This window comes from Cherax quadricarinatus, chromosome 47 (genome assembly GCF_038502225.1).
Source record: "Cherax quadricarinatus isolate ZL_2023a chromosome 47, ASM3850222v1, whole genome shotgun sequence".
In the NCBI taxonomy this organism is placed as follows: Eukaryota; Metazoa; Arthropoda; class Malacostraca; order Decapoda; family Parastacidae; genus Cherax; species Cherax quadricarinatus.
In genome coordinates this window covers 16,179,055-16,201,614 of record NC_091338.1, presented here as the reverse complement: position 1 = coordinate 16,201,614, position 22,560 = coordinate 16,179,055, and the positions used below count along the sequence as shown (strand labels likewise).

Genomic DNA, 22,560 nt, shown 5'->3' with positions numbered 1-22,560 from the left:
TGCCCTCCACTTGTTGGGTCGTGTCTCTTGATCCGAGGTGTTTTGGTTCTCCAGGACTCTTTTCAATTTTTCCTTTTTGGATCACCGCTGGGGTGACTCCAGGGTCCTTGGAATTACATGTAGGTGTCGGCCTGGGAGGTCCACCTTTTGGGGGTTTTCAATGATGACTCCAGGGTTTTACGGCCACAGTTCCACCAACATGATTGATGTGACAATCCACCTGTTGTTTTCGGGGCCTGATATTTTTTTCCCTTTCTGTGCTCTCCTGATTCTCGCAGATGTGTGTCATGGGGAATCAGTTTTGTTTACTAAAGATTGCTGTGAGGTGGGAGTGATAATGTGATGTTGCTTTCTAAGTACACCTACCATCTGACTTACGACCGAGTTCGGTTCCGAGAAACCGGTCGTAAGTCGAACTTTACTACTGAATATCACCAAAACATTTTTGTAATGACTTTATTTTATTGTTTTATTTTGGTATCTCATGTTTTACTTTACTTTTTATGTTGTTAGTACTGTATTTTATACTGTAAGGTTTAGGATAAACACTGTGTACAACACAGATAGTTGTTTATTTCCCAGAAATTTGGCATAAAAAAACATGGTCGTAAGTCGAGTGGTCGGATGGTAGGTGTGGAATTTAACATGTAAAATCTGTTTTTCTTTTCTTTGAGCTCCTCCTGGAAAATGTACTCATTGTTTAAAAGAATTTTTTTTTTTGGTGTCATATGTCGTTTGGTCTGTCTTGCAACATGCTGAGCTTTGGTGTTACTTTATAAATGGCACTTCTCAGGGCACTTGGGTACAAAGTTAACTTGCTAGTTTTTAAGGTTGCTTGATGTAATTTAGGTAAAATGCATCAACACCAGTGGCTGGCCAGCGCTGTGTTGTGATGGTGCCTTTTCCTAACACAATTGTGTAAGAGCATGACTGTGGGCTCATTTGGCATGGAACTTGATCACTTTTATGTTCGGCGAGTCTCACATGTCCGCAGTCTAGTACCTCAGTTTAATATTGCATATTTGTAGTACCAAAAGACCATGATTGTATGGTGGTCATTCCAGTTATCATTTTGCCTGTTGCCTCAGACTTCAGTGTGGGATTTATTTTCTTTCTCTTTCCTTTTGCCTAGCAGTGTCTGCCGGGATCCCGCTAACACAGTGAGACCTATGGCCTGGGGGTGGGGGTGTTATGCATGACATTGTAATGTATATACAGTAGAGAAGGGTACCATAATAGTATGAATGTTATACAGTGGACCCTCGAATTCAGTCGTGCCTTTTCTGTATGCAAAACTATTTTTATCTATAAAATGTATTTTTTGTTAATATTTTTGGGTGTCTGGAATGGTTTAATTGGATTTACAATATTTCCTATGGGAAATATTAACAAAAAATACATTTTATAGATAAAAATAGTTTTGCATACAGAAAAGGCACGACTAAATTCGAGGGTCCACTGTAATTGTAAACCATAATTTTATAATTCATAATGTGCATTTGGGGGTACTGTCAAGTACTCTAATGTAAATTATAAAGAAATCCTGCCAGGGATTTATTTTCCAACTGTGTTTGGGGGGTGAGCGGATAAGCGTGGGAAAGAGACGTGGGGTCCGCATGGCATGGAGGCTGGCATCAGAGATGCTGTGTATTTAAGCTAAGTTTTGTAGTGGTGTACTCCTTTTGTTTAGCTAACTCAAGCCATAGGCTCTTCTATGGTCAGGGTGCTGTGGGATGAATGAGGAAATAAGAAATGGGGTTGGTATTGTAGTAGTGAAGGCCTAGCGCTGACTAGGCTGAGTGTTATGGTTGCTGGACCACCAGCCGCCTGCTTCTTGGGCGTTTAGGATAGGAGATACGTGAAGGTGTTTTCTAAAGTGTGTATATAGTGTTATGTTGAATAAATAGATATATTTTCCTACCTACGATTTTTGCCTAACCCTCTGAAGTAACAAATACTGGTTTAGTGCTTTCTGTTTTGACTGGGATAGCCCTGGGTAGCCTGTTTATGCTTGAGATATGTGTAACTTTTACCTTTGCCCTTAGACAAGGCTCTAGCCCCCAGCTATCCCACATTTCTGCGTAACAAGAAGACAGTTGGACACTTCTGCTAAGCACAAAATCTGGAATTAGACTTTTTTCATACTATGATGATTTTGACGTTAGTCCAGTTAATTTTTTGTCCTCAATTTCTGAAAACCATTAAAAGGGAGGTCTGTTAATTAGAGGTTTTACTGTAATACAAAGAGTGTGCAGAGGATGTTACAGTATTTATAGAACACTTGCATTGCAGTAAGTTATTTTTGTCCATGTTCAATGTTTCTGATTAGCAGTTATTCAATAGTATATTTCCAGAAATATTTATTCTATAATTTCAAATGAAGCAATATAATGTAGTACTGTATATGCATTTTCAATTTTGAAGGCAGACAAAATTTTATGTAAGCTTAGTAATGCATTCAAATCATTAACAATAAAGCAAAATTAGTGCTCTGCACCCTTCCTTTTTCATTCTAATCAAGGAGATAGTCAACTTGTTTTGATACAGTACTGTATTGATTTGTTTAATAGCTAGTATTGCAAACTCAGCCTACTATCAATGCATGCCACACTGGTGAGTAGAATAAACAAAACTGACCTACTCTCATTCCTAGTAATAACCAAGAAGACCACATTAGTGAATAGGATAAACAAATTATTACTAAGCATGCAGTGCATACACTAAATTGTCTAACTAACATCTCTGATATCACCATTAACTGAAACATCTTGGAATAAAATTATTACACTTAAGGAGCACATTAAACAGGTAAGAGGAAAAAAGAAATGGTGTAGGTAGTGGTGTCAAGGGAAGGACATTGGTAAAAGAAAAATGAGAGAGAGGGTCAAAGTTTTGCATAATTAGCAGCAAACTGTTTATCCCTTCATCTACAAGACTAAGTTATTACAAAGTGGTTAATAACATAGAAATTATATAGTACAGTGGACCCCCGCATACCGTTGGCCTTACATAACGTTAAATCCGCATACCAATACGTTTTATCGCTAAGATTTTGCCTCGCATACCGCTAAAAAACCCGCTCAATGCTGTTCGTCCGAGACGCGTCTAATGTGCGGCCTTAGCCAGCCTCACGTTCCGCCGGTGGCATTGTTTACCAGCCAGCCTCTGCGGTAACATCCAAGCATACAATTGGAATATTTCGTATTATTACAGTGTTTTTGGTGATTTTTATCTGCAAAATAAGTGACCATGGGCCCCAAGAAAGCTTCTAGTGCCAACCCTACAGGAATAAGGGTGAGAATTACTATAGAGATGAAGAAAGAGATCATTGATAAGTATGAAAGTGGAGTGCGTGTCTCCGAGCTGGCCAGGTTGTATAATAAACCCCAGTCAACCATCGCTACTATTGTGGGCAACAAAAACGCAATCAAGGAAGCTGTTCTTGCCAAAGGTTCAACTGTGTTTTCGAAACAGAGATCGCAAGTGATAGAAGATGTTGAGAGACTCTTATTGGTGTGGATAAATGAAAAACAGATAGCATCTCTCAAGTGATCATAAGTGAAAAGGCTAGGAAGTTGCATCAGGATTTAATTAAAAAAATGCCTGCAACTAGTGATGATGTGAGTGAATTTAAGGCCAGCAAAGGTTGGTTTGAGAGATTTAAGAAGCGTAGTGGCATACATAGTGTGATAAGGCATGGTGAGGCTGCCAGTTCGGACCACAAAGCAGCTGAAAAATATGTGCAGGAATTCAAGGAGTACGTAGAAAGTGAAGGACTGAAACCTGAACAAGTGTTTAATTGTGATGAAACAGGCCTGTTTTGGAAGAAAATGCCAAGCAGGACCTACATTACTCAGGAGGAAAAGGCACTCCCAGGACATAAGCCTATGAAAGACAGGCTTACTCTGTTGATGTGTTCCAATGCTACTGGTGATTGCAAAGTGAAGCCTTTATTAGTGTATCACTCAGAAACTCCCAGAGCATTCAGACAAAATATCCTCAAGGCTAATTTGTGTGTGCTGTGGAGGGCAAACAGTAAGGCATGGGTCACTAGGGACTTTTTCTATGACTGGTTACACCATGCATTTGCCCCCAATGTGAAAGATTACCTAACTGAAAAGAAATTAGACCTTAAGTGCCTCCTGGTGTTAGACAATGCCCCTGGTCATCCTACAGACGTGGCAGAGCGACTTTATGGAGACATGAAGTTCATTAAGGTGAAGTTTTTGCCTCCTAATACCACTCCTCTCCTGCAGCCCATGGACCAGCAGGTTATTGCAAATTTCAAAAAACTGTACACAAAAGCTCTGTTTGAAAGGTGCTTTGTAGTGACCTCAGAAACTCAACTGACTCTAAGAGACTTTTGGAGAGATCACTTTAATATCCTCAATTGTGTAAACCTTATAGGTGAGACTTGGGAGGGAGTGACTAAGAGGACCTTGAACTCTGCTTGGAAGAAACTGTGGCCAGAATGTGTAGACAAAAGGGATTTTGAAGGATTTGAGGCTAACCCTGAGAGGAGTATGCCAGTTGAGGAATCAATTGTGGCATTGGGGAAGTCCTTGGGGTTGGAGGTTAGTGGGGATGATGTGGAAGAGTTGGTGGAGGAGGACAATGAAGAACTAACCACTGATGAGCTGATAGATCAACTTCAACAGCAAGAGGCCAGACCTGAGGAAACTGGTTCGGAGGAGGGGAGAGAGAAATTGAAGAAGTTGCCTACTACAAAGATTAAGGAAATCTGTGCAATGTGGCTGAAAGTGCAAACCTTTTTTGATGACAATCACCCTCACACAGCTATTGCAAGCCATGCTGGTGACTATTACACTGACAATGTTGTGAAACACTTTAGGGAAGTCATAAAGGAACGAGAGGTACAGGCCACTATGGACATATATGTTGTGCAACAGAAGTCCAGTGACTCTGAAGCTGGTCCTAGTGGCATTAAAAGAAGAAGGGAAGTAACCCCAGAAAAGGACTTGACACCTCAAGTCTTAATGGAAGGGGATTCCCCTTCTAAACATTAAGACTCTCTCCTCTTCCCATCCCATCAATCATCACCAGATCTACAATAAAGGTAAGTGTCATGTAATTGTGCATGCCTTTTTCAGTTTGTGTGTATTAAAATTAATATTTCATGTGGTAAAAATGTTTTTTTTTCATACTTTGGGGTGTCTTGCACGGATTAATTTGTTTTCCATTATTTCTTATGGGGAAAATTCATCCCCATAACGATAATTTCGCATAACAATGAGCTCTCATGAACGGATTAATATCGTTATGCGGGGGTCCACTGTAGTTAGATATAACATTCACTTAGACTTGGACAAAAATGTGTCTACAAAGCTGATACTGTAATGATGAATAACCACAAATAAAAAGAGCAATATTAATTTACTATACAGTGGACCCTCTCTTTTTGTCTATGGTACAGAACCTGTCCAGTGCACAGACAAAGCCGCCTCCCACACGCATTCTCAGGCAATGTCGTCTTGTTTCTCGGTGAGTGAACATATCCTGCGAGGTCATATGAAACATTTCGATAATCCATTGTTTTTGGCACTTGTTTATTGTGTGTGACTGCTAAATAAGCCACCATGGGCCCAATGAAAGCGAGTAACACGATAGAATTAAAAAGAAATCATAGCAAAGTACCAAAGTGGAGGAGGAAGAGAGGGGAGAATGTGCCTTCTTCAGTGATTCTATGATATGTGCGCCCCTCAAGGAAGGTTCCTTGATGTTGGTGAGGGGCTCTTGATTTAGGGAATTGGATCTGTGCTCCAGTTCCCCGAATTAAGCCTGAATGCCTTCCACATCCCCCCCCCCCCAGGCGCTGTATAATCCTCCGGGTTTAGCGCTTCCCCCTTGATTATAATAATAATATGATATGTGCGATACTAAAGCAACACGAGTCAATAAAGGCTACAGCGCCAGCTATAAAGTGCAGCAAGTTAGGTTATTAATCGATAGAAAAAGGACAGCATGAACCTAACTCCTCCAATGTTGTTGGAGTTATGTAGGGCTAGTGACAACACCGCTGTCGCCTTCATCACCACTATGTACGGCTTATGCTCTCAGTGGCCCTTATACACCCAAGAACAACAACAACACCTTTCGTGACATACATAATGACATTTTATTCATTCTAGAATATATGTCATGTTTCTATGTTATCAATATTGTTTGTCATATTAGATGAATTGTGATAGATAAATAAGCCGTGGAGTTGACATTAGTGTCGTATTGAAGCATATTGTCCTGTCTCCAACATAAACTCGCTTCCCTCTCCCCTCCCCTCAAGGAAGGTTCCTTGATGTTGGTGAGGGGCTCTTGATTTAGGGAATTGGATCTGTGCTCCAGTTCCCCGAATAAAGCCTGAATGCCTTCCACATCCCCCCCCTCCCCAGGCGCTGTATAATCCTCTAGGTTTAGCACTTCCCCCTTGATTATAATAATAATTCCCTCTCCCCTCTCAGTCTGCCATACACCAACAAGTCTTTAATAAAGGTAAGTGTGATGTTGAATGTTCATTTATACATTTTATTAGTGCTTTATATTTATTTGTCATTCTTTTCTGCATGTAAATCTATAAGCTAAAAAAAATTTTTTTTGTTAATACTTCTGAGTGTCTGAAATGGATTAATTGGATTTACATTATTTCTTTATGGGGAAAATGGTTTCCGTTTTCGCCAATTGCTCTGGAACAGATTAAACACGAAAACCGAGGGTCCACTGTACTTCAAAATTTCATATACAGTACTGTTATTTTCTTGCAAAACATTTGCTATGTAACTGTTAAATGCAGGTTCAGCTACTGCATTAAGGTAGCTGCCTATTAGATATAATACAATGTATTTCCTAAAAATTTTCTATCCAAAATCATTTATTAACACTGCCCTTTTAAAAGAACTTTCTTTTGTGTTCCTTTTTCAATTTAATGTAACTGCTATTTTTCCTGTTTGAGTTCTTTTCTGTTCTTATTAGGGATTACCAATAGACCCCTGACTGTCTTTAACAGGGAGATGAACAGACAACTGAAGTCAGTACCTAACCAGCCAGGTTGTAGTTCCTATGTTGGATTGCAGCAACAGCCTGGTTGATCAGGCCAATTCACTGTGAGGCGTGGTCATATAACTAGGCCATGGAGGCAATGACCCCCAGAACACACTCCAGGTAGGCAAAAAAAAAAAAAAAATTCACTGGATTACTTTTCTACACTGCATCTCTCACTTCAAAATATAAAATACAGCCTCTCCTCACTTAACGACAGAGTTCTGCCCCTAAGACCATGTTGGTAAATGAATTCGTCGCTAAGTGAGGAGCATACTACAATGGTAATGGGTTTGTGTCAACCATCTCTGATATTGTTGTAATGTCATCTTTGCACCATTTACAACATTTCCGGTATATTTTTTAATGTTTATACAATATTGTAATAAACAGAATAGAGGAAATCAACTCTAATATACATCACGTATATGCATACTAGTCAGAGAGCCTGTCGTAAGTCCGAGTCACCAGTAAACAAGTCGCTAAATGAGGAGAGGCTGTAATGCTGTACAGTATTACTTCGTACAGCTTGAAGATTATTTTCTTTAACAAACTTAACATTCATGTACAAAGGAAAAATTCATTTCTATATAAACAATACAAACAACCATACCATCTGTACACTCCTAAATCATCTCCACTCCCTGCAGATATGATGAGTATACACACTATATCCAATCATACGTTGGATGAAAGTGCAGTCTTATCTGCCTTTAAAAACTTTTTTTTTTTTTGACTAGGTTTCTAGGTAAGAAACTGCCATCTTACATCACAAGATGACATATGACAAACAGAATATCAACTTTTAGAAATAAAAAAAGACCTTAGATATAATGAGCAACATAACTGCTGCAATTTCCAGAATATCTCGTATACTCTTACATTAATATTTCGAAAGACTCGACAAGTACTTGCTTGACACATTCTACTGAAAACATTACATGATAAAATTATTTCAACAATATTTGCACTATATAATACCTATTTCTTAAGTAGTTACACTGTGGTTTCTGTCATTATCTTGAGAAGGTTATTTCTTGCTTGTGTAAGTGCCTTAAAGGCTTCTTCGGCTCCAGGTGCCTTGCACTTATCGGGATGAACTAGTGCCGCTAATCGTCGATATGCTTTGTTGACTTCATCCCTAAGTCACAAATAAATGTTAGTTTCACATTTCACTGCCTCCATTAGTAAAAAAAAAAAGATAAATTTATTTTACTGTGCATGACTATATTAAATGGAACACTTGCATCCAAAGATTCTGCACAGCATCATAATGTTATCGAGATGTGCAAAGTAAATCTGTGGATTTTAAGACCAAGTGAAATACTTGAATATCTAGTGATTTTGAGAAAGAAATGGTGCATATTAATACATTTTGGAAAAAGAATTAGAAAGGGGAAATCTACAGAAACCCACAGAAAAAGAGCATTCCCATGTTACAGCAAACTTATGTATTATTACACTTGATTTTTCTTCTCTTTTAATGTTATTAAAATAATTATATTATACAAAATGTATTATTTTATACAGGACAATTTGTAAGCTCAGCCGGATGGGTTTAACCATAGAACTGATGAAGGAAAAAAGATGTGGTGCATTGAGGTATCTGTGGAGACTAACGTTATCCATGAAGACAAAGAAGGATATGTACAAGAGTGTATGGGTGTGAAGCATGGATTGTAAATGCTGCAGTGAGGAGGCAGTGGAGATATCCTAAGGGCAATGTGTTGTAAATATTATGCAGACAATTTGGAGTGTGGAAACTAGAAGGTGTGGAGTTAATAAAAGTATTAGTCAGAGGGCTAAAGAGGGGTTGTTGAGGTGGTTTGGTCATGTAGAGAGAATGGATCAAAGTAAAATGATATGGAGAGTGTATAAATCTCTAGGGAAAGGAAGGCAGGGTATGGGGTCATCCTCGAAAAGGTTGGAGGGAGGGGGTAAAGGTGGTTTTGTGGGCGAGGGGCTTGGACTTCCAGCAAGTGTGCGTGAGCGTGTTAGAGGGGAGTGAATGGAGACGAATGGTTTTTGGGACCTGATGAGCTGTTGGAGTGTGAGCAGGGTATTAGGGAAACCAGTTATTTTTATGGAGTCGGACTCAAGTACTGGAAATGGGAAGTACAATGCCTGCACTTTAAAGGAGGGGTTTGGGATATTGGCAGTTTGGAGGGATATGTTATATATCTTTACATATGCTTCTAAACTGTTGTATCTGGGTACCACTGCAAAGACAGTGATTATGTATGAGTGAGGTGAAAGTGTTGAATAATGAAAGTATTTTCTTTTTGGGGCACCCTGCCTCGGTGGGAGATGGCTGACTTGTTGGTAAAATGAAAGGGGGTAAGACAGCCGGGATTGATGGGATAAAGATAGAAATGTTAAAAGCAGGTGGGGATATAGTTTTGGAGTGGTTGGTGCAATTATTTAATAAATGTATGGAAGAGGGTAAGGTACCTAGGGATTGGCAGAGAGCTTGCATAGTTCCTTTGTATAAAGGCAAAGAGGACAAGAGAGTGCAAAAATTATAGGGGGATAAGTCTGTTGAGTATACCTGGTAAAGTGTATGGTAGAGTTATTATTGAAAGAATTAAGAGTAAGACGGAGAATAGGATAGCAGATGAACAAGGAGGCTTTAGGAAAGGTAGGGGGTGTGTGGACCAGGTGTTTACAGAGAAACATATAAGTGAACAGTATTTAGATGAGGCTAAAGAGGCCTTTGTGGCATTTATGGATTTGGAAAAGGCGTATGACAGGGGGGCAATGTGGCAGATGTTGCAGGTGTATGGCGTAGGAGGTAGGTTACTGAAAGCAGTGAAGAGTTTTTATGAGGATAGTGAGGCTCAAGTTAGAGTACGTAGGAAAGAGGGAAATTATTTCCCAGTAAAACTAGGCCTTAGACAAGGATGTGTGATGTCACCGTGGTTGTTTAATATATTTATAGATGGGGTTGTAAGAGAAGTAAATGCGAGGGTCTTGGCAAGAGGCGTGGAGTTAAAAGATAAAGAATCACACATAAAGTGGGAGTTGTCACAGTTGCTCTTTGCTGATGACACTGTGCTCCTGGGAGATTCTGAAGAGAAGTTGCAGAGATTGGTGGATGAATTTGGTAGGGTGTGCAAAAGAAGAAAATTAAAAGTGAATACAGGAAAGAGTAAGGTTATGAGGATAAAAAGATTAGGTGATGAAAGATTGGATATCAGATTGGAGGGAGAGAGTATGGAGGAGGTGAATGTATTCAGATATTTGGGAGTGGACGTGTCACCGGATGGGTTTATGAAAGATGAGGTGAATCATAGAATTGATGAGGGGAAAAGCGGTGAGTGGTGCACTTAGGAGTCTGTGGAGACAAAGAACTTTGTCCTTGGAGGCAAAGAGAGGAATGTATGAGAGTATAGTTTTACCAATGCTCTTATATGGGTGTGAAGCATGGGTGATGAATGTTGCAGCGAGGAGAAGGCTGGAGGCAGTGGAGATGTCATGTCTGAAGGCAATGTGTCGTGTGAATATAATGCAGAGAATTCGTAGTTTGGAAGTTAGGAGGAGGTGCGGGATTACCAAAACTGTTGTCCACAGGGCTGAGGAAGGGTTGTTGAGGTGGTTCGGACATATGGAGCGAAACAGAATGACTTCAAGAGTGTATCAGTCTGTAGTGGAAGGAAGGCGGGGTAGGGGTCGGCCTAGGAAAGGTTGGAGGGAGGGGGTAAAGGAGGTTTTGTGTGCGAGGGGCTTGGACTTCCAGCAGGCATGCGTGAGTGTGTTTAATAGGAGTGAATGGAGACAAATGGTTTTTAATACTTGACGTGCTGTTGGAGTGTGAGCAAAGTAACATTTATGAAGGGGTTCAGGGAAACCGGCAGGCCGGACTTGAGTCCTGGAGATGGGAAGTACAGTGCCTGCACTCTGAAGGAGGGGTGTTAATGTTGCAGTTTAAAAACTGTAGTGTAAACCACCCTTCTGGCAAGACAGTGATGGAGTGAATGATGGTGAAAGTTTTTCTTTTTCGGGCCACCCTGCCTTGGTGGGAATCGGCCAGTGTGATAATAAAAAAAAAATATATGCTTGTACATATATGTGTAGTGTGACCTTAATGTAAGTAGAAGTAGCAAGACCTACCTGAAATCTTGCATGGTTATGAGACAGAAAAAAGACACCAGCAATCCTACCATCATGTAAAACAATTACAGGCTTTCGTTTTACACTCGCTTGGCAGGACGGTAGTACCTCCCTGGGCGGCTGCTGTCTACCAACCTACTACCTAGTGTGTGTGTACTCACCTAACTGTGGTTGCAGGGGTCGAGACTCAGCTCCTGGCCCCACCTCTTCACTGAGTGCTACTAGGTCCTCTCTCTCCCTGCTCCATGAGCTTTATCATACCTCATCTTAAAGCTATGTATGGTTCCTGCCTCCACTACCTCACTGAAGTATTTCTTTAGTCACAGACTACTCTTTGACTGAAGAAATACTTCCTAACATCCCTTTGACTCATCCGGGTCTTCAACTTCCAATTGTTACCCTTTGTTTCTGTGTCCCCTCTCTGGAACATCCTGTCTCTGTCCACCCTGTCTATTCCACGCAGTATTTTGTATGTCGTTATCATGTCTCCCCTAACCCTCCTGTCCTCCAGTGTCGTCAGGCCGATTTCCCTTAACCTTTCTTCGTAGGACATTCCCCTTAGCTCTGGAACTAACCTTGTCGTAAACCTTTGCACTTTCTCTAATTTCTTGACGTGCTTGATCAAGTGTGGGTTCCAAACAGGTGCTGCATACTCCAGCATGGTCCTGATGTACACGGTGTAGTGTCTTGAACAATTCCTTACTAAGGTATTGGAACGCTATTCTCAGGTTTGCCAGGTGCCCATATGCTGCAGCAGTTATCTGGTTGATGTGTGCTTCTGGAGACGTGCTCGGTGTTATACTCACCCCAAGATCTTTCTTCTTGAGCGAGGTTTGCAGTCTTTGGCCACCTAGCCTATACTCTGTCTGCGGTCTTTTTTGCCCTTCCCTGATCTTCATGACTTTGCATTTGGCGGGGTTAAATTCGTGAAGCCAGTTTCTGGACCAGGTGTCCAGCCTGTCCAGGTCTCTTTGAAGTCCTACCTGATCCTCATCTGATTTAATTCTCCTCATTAACTTCACATCATCTGCAAACAGGGACACTTCTGAGTCTAACCCTTCCATCATGTGATTCACATATACCAGAAATAGCACTGGTTCTAGAACTGACCCCTGTGGGACCCCGCTCGTCACAGTTGCCCACTGTGTGCGCGCACACGCACGCACGCACGCACGCACGCACGCACGCACACACACACACACACACACCCACCCACACACACCCACCCACCTACCTGCCTCTGGGTTTTCTTCTATTTTTCTTACTAGTTCTTGTTTATTTCCTATCTCCATGGGTAAGTTGAACAGAATTCTTCCTCAGTAAGCCATGCGTGTCGTAAGAGGCGACTAACATGCCAGGATCAAGGGGCTGGTAATCCTTTCTCCTGTATACATTACTAAAATGAAAAAGAGAAACTTTTGTTTTTCTTTCTGGGCCATCCTGCTTTAGTGGGATGTGGCCAGTTTGTTGAAAGAAGATTTATACATACAAGACGAGTATCACTGCCATGGTGTTGTATATAGTATTGCAGCGTCAACACACTAGTGATCAGGTCTTATCATAAGTCAACCCAGACATACTTTACCAGTTCACCACAACTCATTCTTCACAAAAATGCAATTAAAATACTAACTTATACTCATTAGCCACAGCTCTGCTATCTACACAGCACTGGTTAAGTTACCAGATTGACCAAAATGTTGTGCGTGAAGCAATAATAGAAATTAATGGGGCTCTATATTAAATTTTCCAGCATAAGAACCCACTTAATGGAATTTTTTGTTTTCCAGTTTTATTTTCAGTTATATTTTCTTTAAAATTCACCATAAATCTTTAAGAAAAAACTATACTATTTTCTATATTTTTTAAAGAGATGGGCAGTCAGGTCCTGGAACTAGTATCAATGCACCCACAGCAAAGATAAAAATAAAACTGGCCAACTCAGGAGCTACACATTGTGATAATAAAGCAAGCATCCCTCCTAGTAAGAAACATCAGCATTAAGGCAGATCACAACAGAGCACTGTTAAAAGTTATCCCATGGATAACCAATACAGTAGGCTCCTTTATAGGGTGACACTGATTGCAAATACAATTAAAAAAAAGTACATCCAAAGTTAAAGTGTGTACAATAAAGGCTTTTCAATGTGCTATTCAACTGCACTCACAAGAAAAAGAGCACTATATAAAGGAGCTTTATAAAAGCTTACTGTATTCCAGATTCCACAGTTTCTTCAGTACAATTAATTTACCACCAACACGGCTCAAAACAAAACTTAGACTTTCTTCTAAGAAAGAGGAGCTAACATTTCTACACTAAATGTTTGAAGCTCATCAGAAGAGGTATTTTCATTATCAGACAGAAGCCAATGCAACAATTTAATAACAATGACAAATTGGAACTTGCACAGCCAAATAGCATTGTAAATTTTAGTTTGAGAAAAATACACCAAGGAGCAAAGTTCAAAGTCAATCAGAAGAAACATTCTCTAGTTACTTTATGGAAACAATAATCCCAATTTTCTCTTAACTGTTAAACAGTAAAACCTCAATATAATGAATTTTAAATTCAATAGACAAAATCTGTAGCCGGACAACATTTGGAGGCAACAGATAAAGTCCATTAAACCCAGAAATTGTCTATGATTCTGTCTGCTGAGTATGGCATGGTTGACAGATAGGCAATAGAGAATTTGCATAAATGGGGAGAAATCAGAGTGGGGACACATTACAAGCGGTGTTCCACAGGGGTCAGTGTTGGGCCCCTTTGTTGTTCACAATATACATAAACGATTGGATCAAAATTTTTGCCAATACCCTTAGTTTAAGTTATTATAAAATCACATGGTGGTGTCTAGGTAAGCTAGATGCTGTTTGATTACTGGTAAATTCCAGTTATCTGAGGCTTGGATAAACTAGGTTTAAGTTTATTCTTTTTCTTTCAATAAACCGGCCATATCCCACTGAAGCAGGGTGGCCCAAAAAGAAAAACAAAAGTTTCTCTTGTTAACTTTAGTAAAGCATACAGGAGAAAGGGTTACTAGTCCCTTGCTCCCAGCATGTTAGTCACCTCTTAGGAAAAGCATGGCTTACGGAGGAAGAATTCTGTTCGACTTCCTCATGGAGATAAGAGGAAATAAACAAGAACAACTAGTAAGAAAATAGAAGAAAACCCAGAGGGGTGTGTATATATATATATATATATATATGCTTGTACATGCATGTGTAGTGTGACCGAAGTGCAAGTAGAAGTAGCAAGATGTACCTGAAATTTTGCATGTTTATGAGACAGAAAAAAGACACTAGCAATCCTACCATCTTGTAAAACAATTACAAGCTTTTGTTTTACACTCACTTGACAGGACGGTAGTACCTCCCTGGGTGGTTGCTGTCTACCAACCTACTACCTAGGGGTTAAGGTTCTTCTTTCTTTCTTTCAACATACCAGCCGTATCCCACCGAGGTGGGGTGGCCCAAAAGAAAAAACTGAAGTTTCTCCTTTTAAATTTAGTAATATATACAGGAGAAGGGGTTCCTAACCCCTTGCTCCCGGCATTTTAGTCGCCTCTTACGACACGCATGGCTTACAGAGGAAGAATTCTGTTCCACTTCCCCAAGGAGATAAGAGGAAATAAACAAGAACAAGAATTAGAAAGAAAATAGAAGAAAACCCAAAGGGGTGTGTATATATATGCTTGTACACGTATGTGTAGTGTGACCTAAGTGTAAGTAGAAGTAGCAAGACATACCTGTAATCTTGCATATTTATGAGACAGACAAAAGACACCAGCAATCCTACCATCATGTAAAACAATTACAGGCTTTCGTTTTACACTCACTTGGCAGGACGGTAGTACCTCCCTGGGTGGTTGCTGTCTACCAACCTACTACCTACAAGGGTTAAGGTTATATGTTAATAAAATGATGAACTAATCAGTACAAAATGAAGTAAATAAATACCTTGAAATTGAGCGTCGATTGATTCCCAACTTATCAAAATCATCTATAGCATGTATTAGACGGTGAATAGCCTGTACAACGTCAGGATCCACAGCTCCAGCTGCTGCTCCTGGCTGCCGCACTCCATCTTTCATTTGGAGTGCTTGTACAAATAATGTCTGCAAGTTAAAACATTATAATGTTAAAACAAGACATGGTTGATCACATTAAGGTAAGTCAGAAAGGCACTGTGCACCATATCCCACCTTCAAAAATGTCATCAAACACAACAGTTTCATGAAATAAATGTATACAGGGTTTCCACAAAAACACTCCCTGATTTCAAACAGGTATAACATGTAACTTTATTGTAATAATCTTTCACAGTTAGTAGCTTCGGATGCAGGATTTCATTCAGTTTCATGTGGTATAGGGTAGCATGAAAGGAGCTCAATGTGCGCCCCTCTGGTTGCTCGGCAAACATCAATGCTGTAGTCCAGTTCGGTCCAGATGCTCTGCAGCATATCTGGTGTTATCATGCGAACTGCTTCAGTGATCGAAATTTTCAGTTCCTCCAGGGATGCAGGTAGTGGTGGTACATAAACTGTGCTCTTCATGTACCCCAAAAGAAAGAAGTCACAAACAGTTAGGTCCGGTGACCTCGCAGGCCACTTGCAGAGGTCACTGAACCTGTTTGTGACTTCTTTCTTTGGGGGTACGTGAAGAGCACAGTTTATGTACCACCACTGCCTGCATCCCTGGAGAAGCTGAAAATTTCGATCACTGAAGCAGTTCGCATGATAACACCAGATATCCTGCAGAGCGTCCGCACCGAACTGGACTATCACATCAATGTTTGCCGAGCAACCAGATGGGCGCACACTGAGTGCCTTTAATGCTACCCTATACCACATGAAACTGAATGAAATCCTGCATCTGAAGCTACTAACTGTGAAAGATTATTACAATAAAGTTACATGTTATACCTGTTTGAAATCAGGGAGTGTTTTTGATAACAGCCTGTATTGTTACACATGAGTATAAGAATAGATCACTGTAGCAGGTCTACTTAACCATGCTAGGCCACTTTTCACTACAGTATTAATATACAATAAATTACCTATGATCTTTACATACAATCTATACATATAGAATTTTAATGGCTGTGTTGGATGCAACTAAATAAATCCTTTAAACATGAAACTATTTTATATATCTTATTTAAATTTAAATGAACAATTATCTAATTATTTTTGATTGAACATGGCTTTTACTTTCAGCATAAAATTTAAGATTTTTTTCTGTGCCTTTATATACAATACCAGCACTGCATATACTCTTCCAAATGAAAGAGCTATTCACTCAGTACTCCAAGACCAACTTTCTCTGCAATTCTATTTTAATCTCAACAGATAAATAATTTCTGTTTCTCTTACAGAACCATACTTTTTCTCTTACTTATTGTGAGTAAGAGACAGAACATTATTTTCTGCATAAGAAATTATCTTCTAACATATTTTATGCTACTACCTCCCTCATCACAACAAGTATCATATAATTATGGAGGGGTAGAGATATGTAGCAGTATTTGAACTGTAGTAGTGGTATACCTCTGGCAAGACAGTGATGGGATGAGTGACGATGAAAGTGTTTATTTTTCGGGTCACCCCTGACTCGCTGGGAAATGGCTAATGTGTTGAAAAAAAAATATTGAATAACTAAGAGAAAATGTATATAAGCAAATAACATTGTAGGCCGGTAGACAGCAACCACCCGGGAAGTACTACTGTCCTGCCAAATAAGTGCAAGACAAAAACCCATATCAGAATGCTGGTACACCACTATACTCTCATGCATTCCCCTTTTTGCCTCTATGGATCTGTCTCTGCAGATGCCTCAATGCACCACCTACCTTGTTTTTCCTCATCAGTTATATGGGTCACCTCATCTTTCATTGACCCATCTACCAACAAGTCCACTCCCAAATATCTGAATGCATTCACTTTCACCAAACTCACTCCTTCCAATCTGATGTCCAATCTTTTATTACCTAATCATTTATTACCCTCATCACCTTGCTCTTTCCCATATTCACCTTTAATTTCCTTCTTTTACATATCCTTCCGAACATCCACCAATCTTGACAACTCATTCTTCAGAATCTCTCAAAAGCAGTGTCTTTTTCTTTCAACACACCGGCCGTATCCCACCAAGGCAGGGTGGCCCAAAAAGAAAAACGAAAGTTTCTCTTTTAAATTTAGTAATTTATACGGGAGAAGGGGTTACTAGCCCCTTGCTCCCGGCATTTTAGTCGCCTCTTACAACACACATGGCTTACGGAGGAAGAATTCTGTTCCACTTCCCCATGGAAAGCAGTCATCAGCAAAAATCAACTGTGACTAACTGTCATTTTGTGTTAGATCCTGCATATTTTAATCCCACACCTCTTCCCAACACCCTAGCATTTACTTCTTTAACAGCTCCATCTATAAATATGCTAAAACAACCATACACTCAATAAAATCTACCAACTCTACTTAATCACAAGTTGGTACAGTCCAGGCTTCATCCATTGTCATTGTGGTGGTACAGACAAGCCTCTTGTGTCCAACTGGAAATTATGTTGCAAGAGACAATAACTGTTTACGAGAAGTGCAGACAAGAAAAGGAAAAGCAAGCAAGCAGGCAGGCAGCCAGCCCAGCAGCCAACCAGCTTGTGTGTGCTTGCTTGCCTGCCTGTCTGTTAAAGAACTGTAGACTTAATATTTACATTCTTGTTGTCACAAGTCTCCAGTGTCTGGTACATGTACACTCTGCATCGCCCATGTCTGATACATGTGCATTGTCTGAGTCTCCCACGTGTGGTACATGTACACTCTGCATTGCCCGTGTGTGGTACATATACACTCTGCATCGTCTGTGTCTGGTACAAGTGCACTCTGTCTCCTGCATGTGGTACACCATGTACAGTATGCCTGCCTGCCATCTACCCAACCCTCCCTCCCTCCCTCCCGACACCCTCCACCATCACTCCATTAAGATAGGCAAGCAAGCAGACTTTCAATATTTCCATTAAGGGAGAGGGGAGTGAGAGAGAGGGGCAGGGAGGGGGGAGAGGGAGGTGGAGGGGAGAGAGGGAGTTGGGAGGGAGGAGGTAGAGGGAGGGAGTTGCAAAGAAGGGGGTAGAGAGAGGGAGTTGGGAGAGAGGAGGGAAAAAGGGAGGGGGGAGGGGAGGCAAGGGGATAGAGGAAGGAGGAAGGGAAAGTGGGGAAAGAGTTGAGAAAGGGAGGTCGAGGGAGATATCAAAGTATGCTTGCATTAGTTTTCTTGGTATGTACGCTTACATCACAATACAGTGGACTAAGTCTGTTTTATTTATACGGCATCTGTCCATATCCGGTAGTCAACTGCTTAGGTGGACTACATCCATTTAACCCTCTCACTGTCCAGACTCCTGAAATTAATATTGATCTTAGTGTCCACTTTTTTAAAAAAAAAAAAATAAATGGTAGAGAATCTTTCTGAAGGTAATGACACCAAAAGTATGAAATTTGATGTTAAACTAATGGAATTATGAGGGTGTAAAGTTAATGGCCTTGGCATAATTCATGCAACTGCAATTTTGCTGACTAAGTCCTATTTAAAGTCAATTTCACTGCTTCCTTCTACCAAATTCTTAGCTATTTTGCTAGAATTTCTTCTGTTCTCCTTACTGAATACAAGAAACCACCAATTTAACTATAACAACTATCTTATGAAGTGCACAGAAGTCAGCAATTTGGCCAATTTTACACAAATTAATAAAAAAGATTAGAACAGAGTGCAAAATAAACAATGCAGATATTCCTAGCACTAAAACATTTCCACTGTTCATTAACCATGTCCCCAGGCTTCTCCTCTAGTACACTTGCCTTCCATTTTTAATTCATAATCAAACAAAAATAGAAGAGTTACTCTATTTCCTGGGTAATAAAATATAACTAGGAATCATTTGTCACTGTTTATGGCATCCCAATAATTTAATCAGACTTACCAAAAAGTTATAAAACAGACTGGGGGTGTAGGGAAACCTAACCCATTCTCAGGAAAATCAACAAAAATCTAATATCTCTGCTACGTTGAGCCCAATTTCAAGCTACTTTCATTCTGAAAATCAACTAAAATCATTTCTATTTCAGTAGTATGTCTTCTAGTCTATCAAATGATACTAAGAAACAGCCAATGAAACCATGAAAACTATCCAAGAAAACACCTCAAAATTGCTGTTTAAACCAAACCCATGGTTAGAATTTTGCTTTTTCCATCATGCAATGCATGGGGGCAGGATTTTTTTTATACTGTGAACACTCGCTGCAAAAACCCTTTCTCTCATATCTAGGCCAAAATCTACGGCCCATAGCTTATCTGAGTAAGTGAGCTCATAATGGCATCTGGCCTCAGTGATGCAGTTCTATGTGATGGCCAGTGAATGGGCTAAACGAAATGTTCAATATAACGGAATTTTTCGGTAAATTGGACACCCCATCTCCATCCCCCTTAGTCCATTTTATCAGACTTTTACTATACTAGGTGCCTAACTGTAACCTTAGCTACAATAATGTGCATACTTCTAAAATTCAATAACCTAGCATACTAGACTTACATTTTGTAACAAGTGAAGCATTACTATTTAAAAGCTGCACATATTGGGACTAAATTCCCTTTGTAGAATCTATAACTTCTGATATACATCTTAATTCTTTAGAATACTGTGGCAACATAACTCCTAGGTGGTTAAAGTTCCAGATTTTGTGACCTATGAAGTTTGGAGTCAGGCAATATATATAAACTCTCCATTAATAATTTTTAAGTGTAGTTGTAGCTTGGGCTAATGAGAGGCTAATCAGCCTATACCATAAAATTGCAAATCCCTATCACTAAAATATGTTGCACAAGTGTTTGATGTGTCACTTTTGCTCATTTTAGCTTTCTATTTGGATCTTATTCTATTTATCACTCTCTTTCCATAAGCAGTACTCATACTAACTTACATGAAAGGCTTGTGTAATTCCATTGCCTAGAGCAGCAGATGTCAATACATGAGAAAAGCTGTGTTTTTCAGCCCAGCTACGACCATCAGCTTCTGACACTTGCCGTCCACCTGTCCCACCAGTGTCAGTCCTTGTGCCACACACAACTACTGCTAAATTCCATTCATTAGCTCTGAAAGAAATAAGATAAATAATGAACCTCAAAATTAATTTCAACAGTTAATAAACTTTATTTTTTTATTTTTTTCAACAAGTCGGTCGTCTCCCACCGAGGCAGGGTGACCCAAAAAAGAAAGAAAATCTTTAAATAATAAACTTTATTATGATAGTAAAACCAGCACTAACAAGACTTGGATGTAGTGTCACTGTGCCATGTCTCATGGCTTCTTCAGTTGGAAGAGGCAATGTCTTTGTTAATGGAAATTTTATTCCCATATACATTAATGTAGTAGGTTGGTAGACAGCAACCACCCAGGGAGATACTACCGTCCTGCCAAGTGAATGTAAAACAAAAGCCTGTAATTGTTTTACATGATGGTAGGATTGCTGGTGTCTTTTGTCTGTCTCATAAATATGCAAGATTACAGGTATGTCTTGCTACTTCTACTTACACTTAGGTCACACTACACATACATGTACACGTTTATTTATACACACTCATCTGAGTTTTCTTTGATTTTATCTTAATAGTTCTTGGTCTTATTACTTTTCCTTTTATATCCATGGGGAAGTGGAATAAGAATCTTTCCTCCGTAAGCCATGCGTGTTGTAAAAGTCAACTAAAATGCCGGGAACAATGGGCTAGTAACCCCTTTTCCTGTAAAGATTACTAAAAAGAATAAGAAGAAGAAAATTATCAAAGTGGGAAGTCTGAATGTGCGTGGATGTTGTGCAAATGATAAGAAAGAGATGATTGTGGATGTTATGAATGAGAAGAAGCTGGATGTCCTGGCTTTAAGTGAAACAAAGCTGAAGGGGGTGGGAGAGTTTCAATGGAGAGGAATAAATGGGATTAGGTCAGGGGTTTCAAATAGAGTTAGAGCTAAAGAAGGAGTAGCAATAATGTTGAAGGATAAGCTATGGCAGGAAAAGAGGGACTATAAATGTATTAAATCAAGGATTATGTGGAGTAAAATAAAGATTGGATGTGAAAAGTGGGTTATAGTAAGCATGTATGCACCTGGAGAAGAAAGAAGTGTAGAGGAGAGAGAGAGATTTTGGGAAATGTTGAGTGAATGCATGGGGAGTTTTGAATCAAGTGTGAGAGTAATGGTGGTTGGGGATTTCAATGCTAAAGTGGGTAAAAATGTTATGGAGGGAGTAGTAGGTAAATTTGGGGTGCCAGGGGTAAATGTAAATGGGGAGCCTTTAATTGAGCTGTGTAGAAAGAGATTTGGTAATAAGTAATACATATTTTATGAAAAAGAGGATAAATAAATATACAAGGTATGATGAAGCACGTAATGAAAGTAGTTTGTTAGATTATGTATTGGTGGATAATAGGTTGATGGGTAGGCTCCAGGATGTACATGTTTATAGAGGGGCAACTGATATATCGGATCATTATTTAGTTGTAGCTACAGTTAGAGTAAGAGGTAGATGGGAAAAGAGGAAGGTGGCAACAAGTAAGAGGGAGGTGAAAGTGTATAAACTAAGGGAGGAGGAAGTTCGGGGGAGATATAAGCGACTGTTGGCAGAAAGGTGGGCTAGTGCAAAGATGAGTAGTGGGGGGGTTGAAGAGGGTTGGAATAGTTTTAAAAATGCAGTATTAGAATGTGGGGCAGAAGTTTGTGGTTATAGGAGGGTGGGGGCAGGTGGAAAGAGGAGTGATTGGTGGAATGATGAAGTAAAGGGTGTGATAAAAGAGAAAAAGTTAGCTTATGAGAGGTTTTTACAAAGCAGAAGTGTTATAAGAAGAGCAGAGTATATGGAGAGTAAAAGAAAGGTGAAGAGAGTGGTGAGAGAGTGCAAAAGGAGAGCAGATGATAGAGTGGGAGAGGCACTGTCAAGAAATTTTAATGAAAATAAGAAAAAATTTTGGAGTGAGTTAAACAAGTTAAGAAAGCCTAGGGAAAGTATGGATTTATCAGTTAAAAACAGAGTAGGGGAGTTAGTAGATGGGGAGAGGGAGGTATTAGGTAGATGGCGAGAATATTTTGAGGAACTTTTAAATGTTGAGGAAGAAAGGGAGGCGGTAATTTCATGCACTGGTCAGGGAGGTATACCATCTTTTAGGAGTGAAGAAGAGCAGAATGTAAGTGTGGGGGAGGTACGCGAGGCATTACGTAGAATGAAAGGGGGTAAAGCAGCTGGAATTGATGGGATCATGACAGAAATGTTAAAAGCAGGGGGGGATATAGTGTTGGAGTGGTTGGTACTTTTGTTTAATAAATGTATGAAAGAGGGGAAGGTACCTTGGGATTGGCAGAGA

The 22,560-nt window shown here is 39.8% G+C and overlaps 1 protein-coding gene across 7 annotated transcripts in view; it reads right to left on the bottom strand.

The window, feature by feature from the left end:
- Positions 1 to 1,365: 1,365 nt before the first annotated feature.
- The window catches only part of LOC128696492 (dnaJ homolog subfamily C member 27), a 77,995-nt gene continuing 56,800 nt past the window's right edge, over positions 1,366 to 22,560 (bottom strand). For all 7 annotated transcript variants that reach the window (XM_053787744.2, XM_053787748.2, XM_053787745.2 and 4 more), the window contains 3 exons: positions 20,130 to 20,301; positions 15,121 to 15,278; positions 1,366 to 8,191 (listed from right to left, as the gene is read on the bottom strand). In XM_053787744.2, coding sequence (XP_053643719.1) covers positions 8,047 to 8,191; positions 15,121 to 15,278; positions 20,130 to 20,301 — 475 coding nt within the window. In that variant the 3' untranslated portion in view covers positions 1,366 to 8,046. The remainder of the gene's footprint in view (positions 8,192 to 15,120; positions 15,279 to 20,129; positions 20,302 to 22,560) is intronic.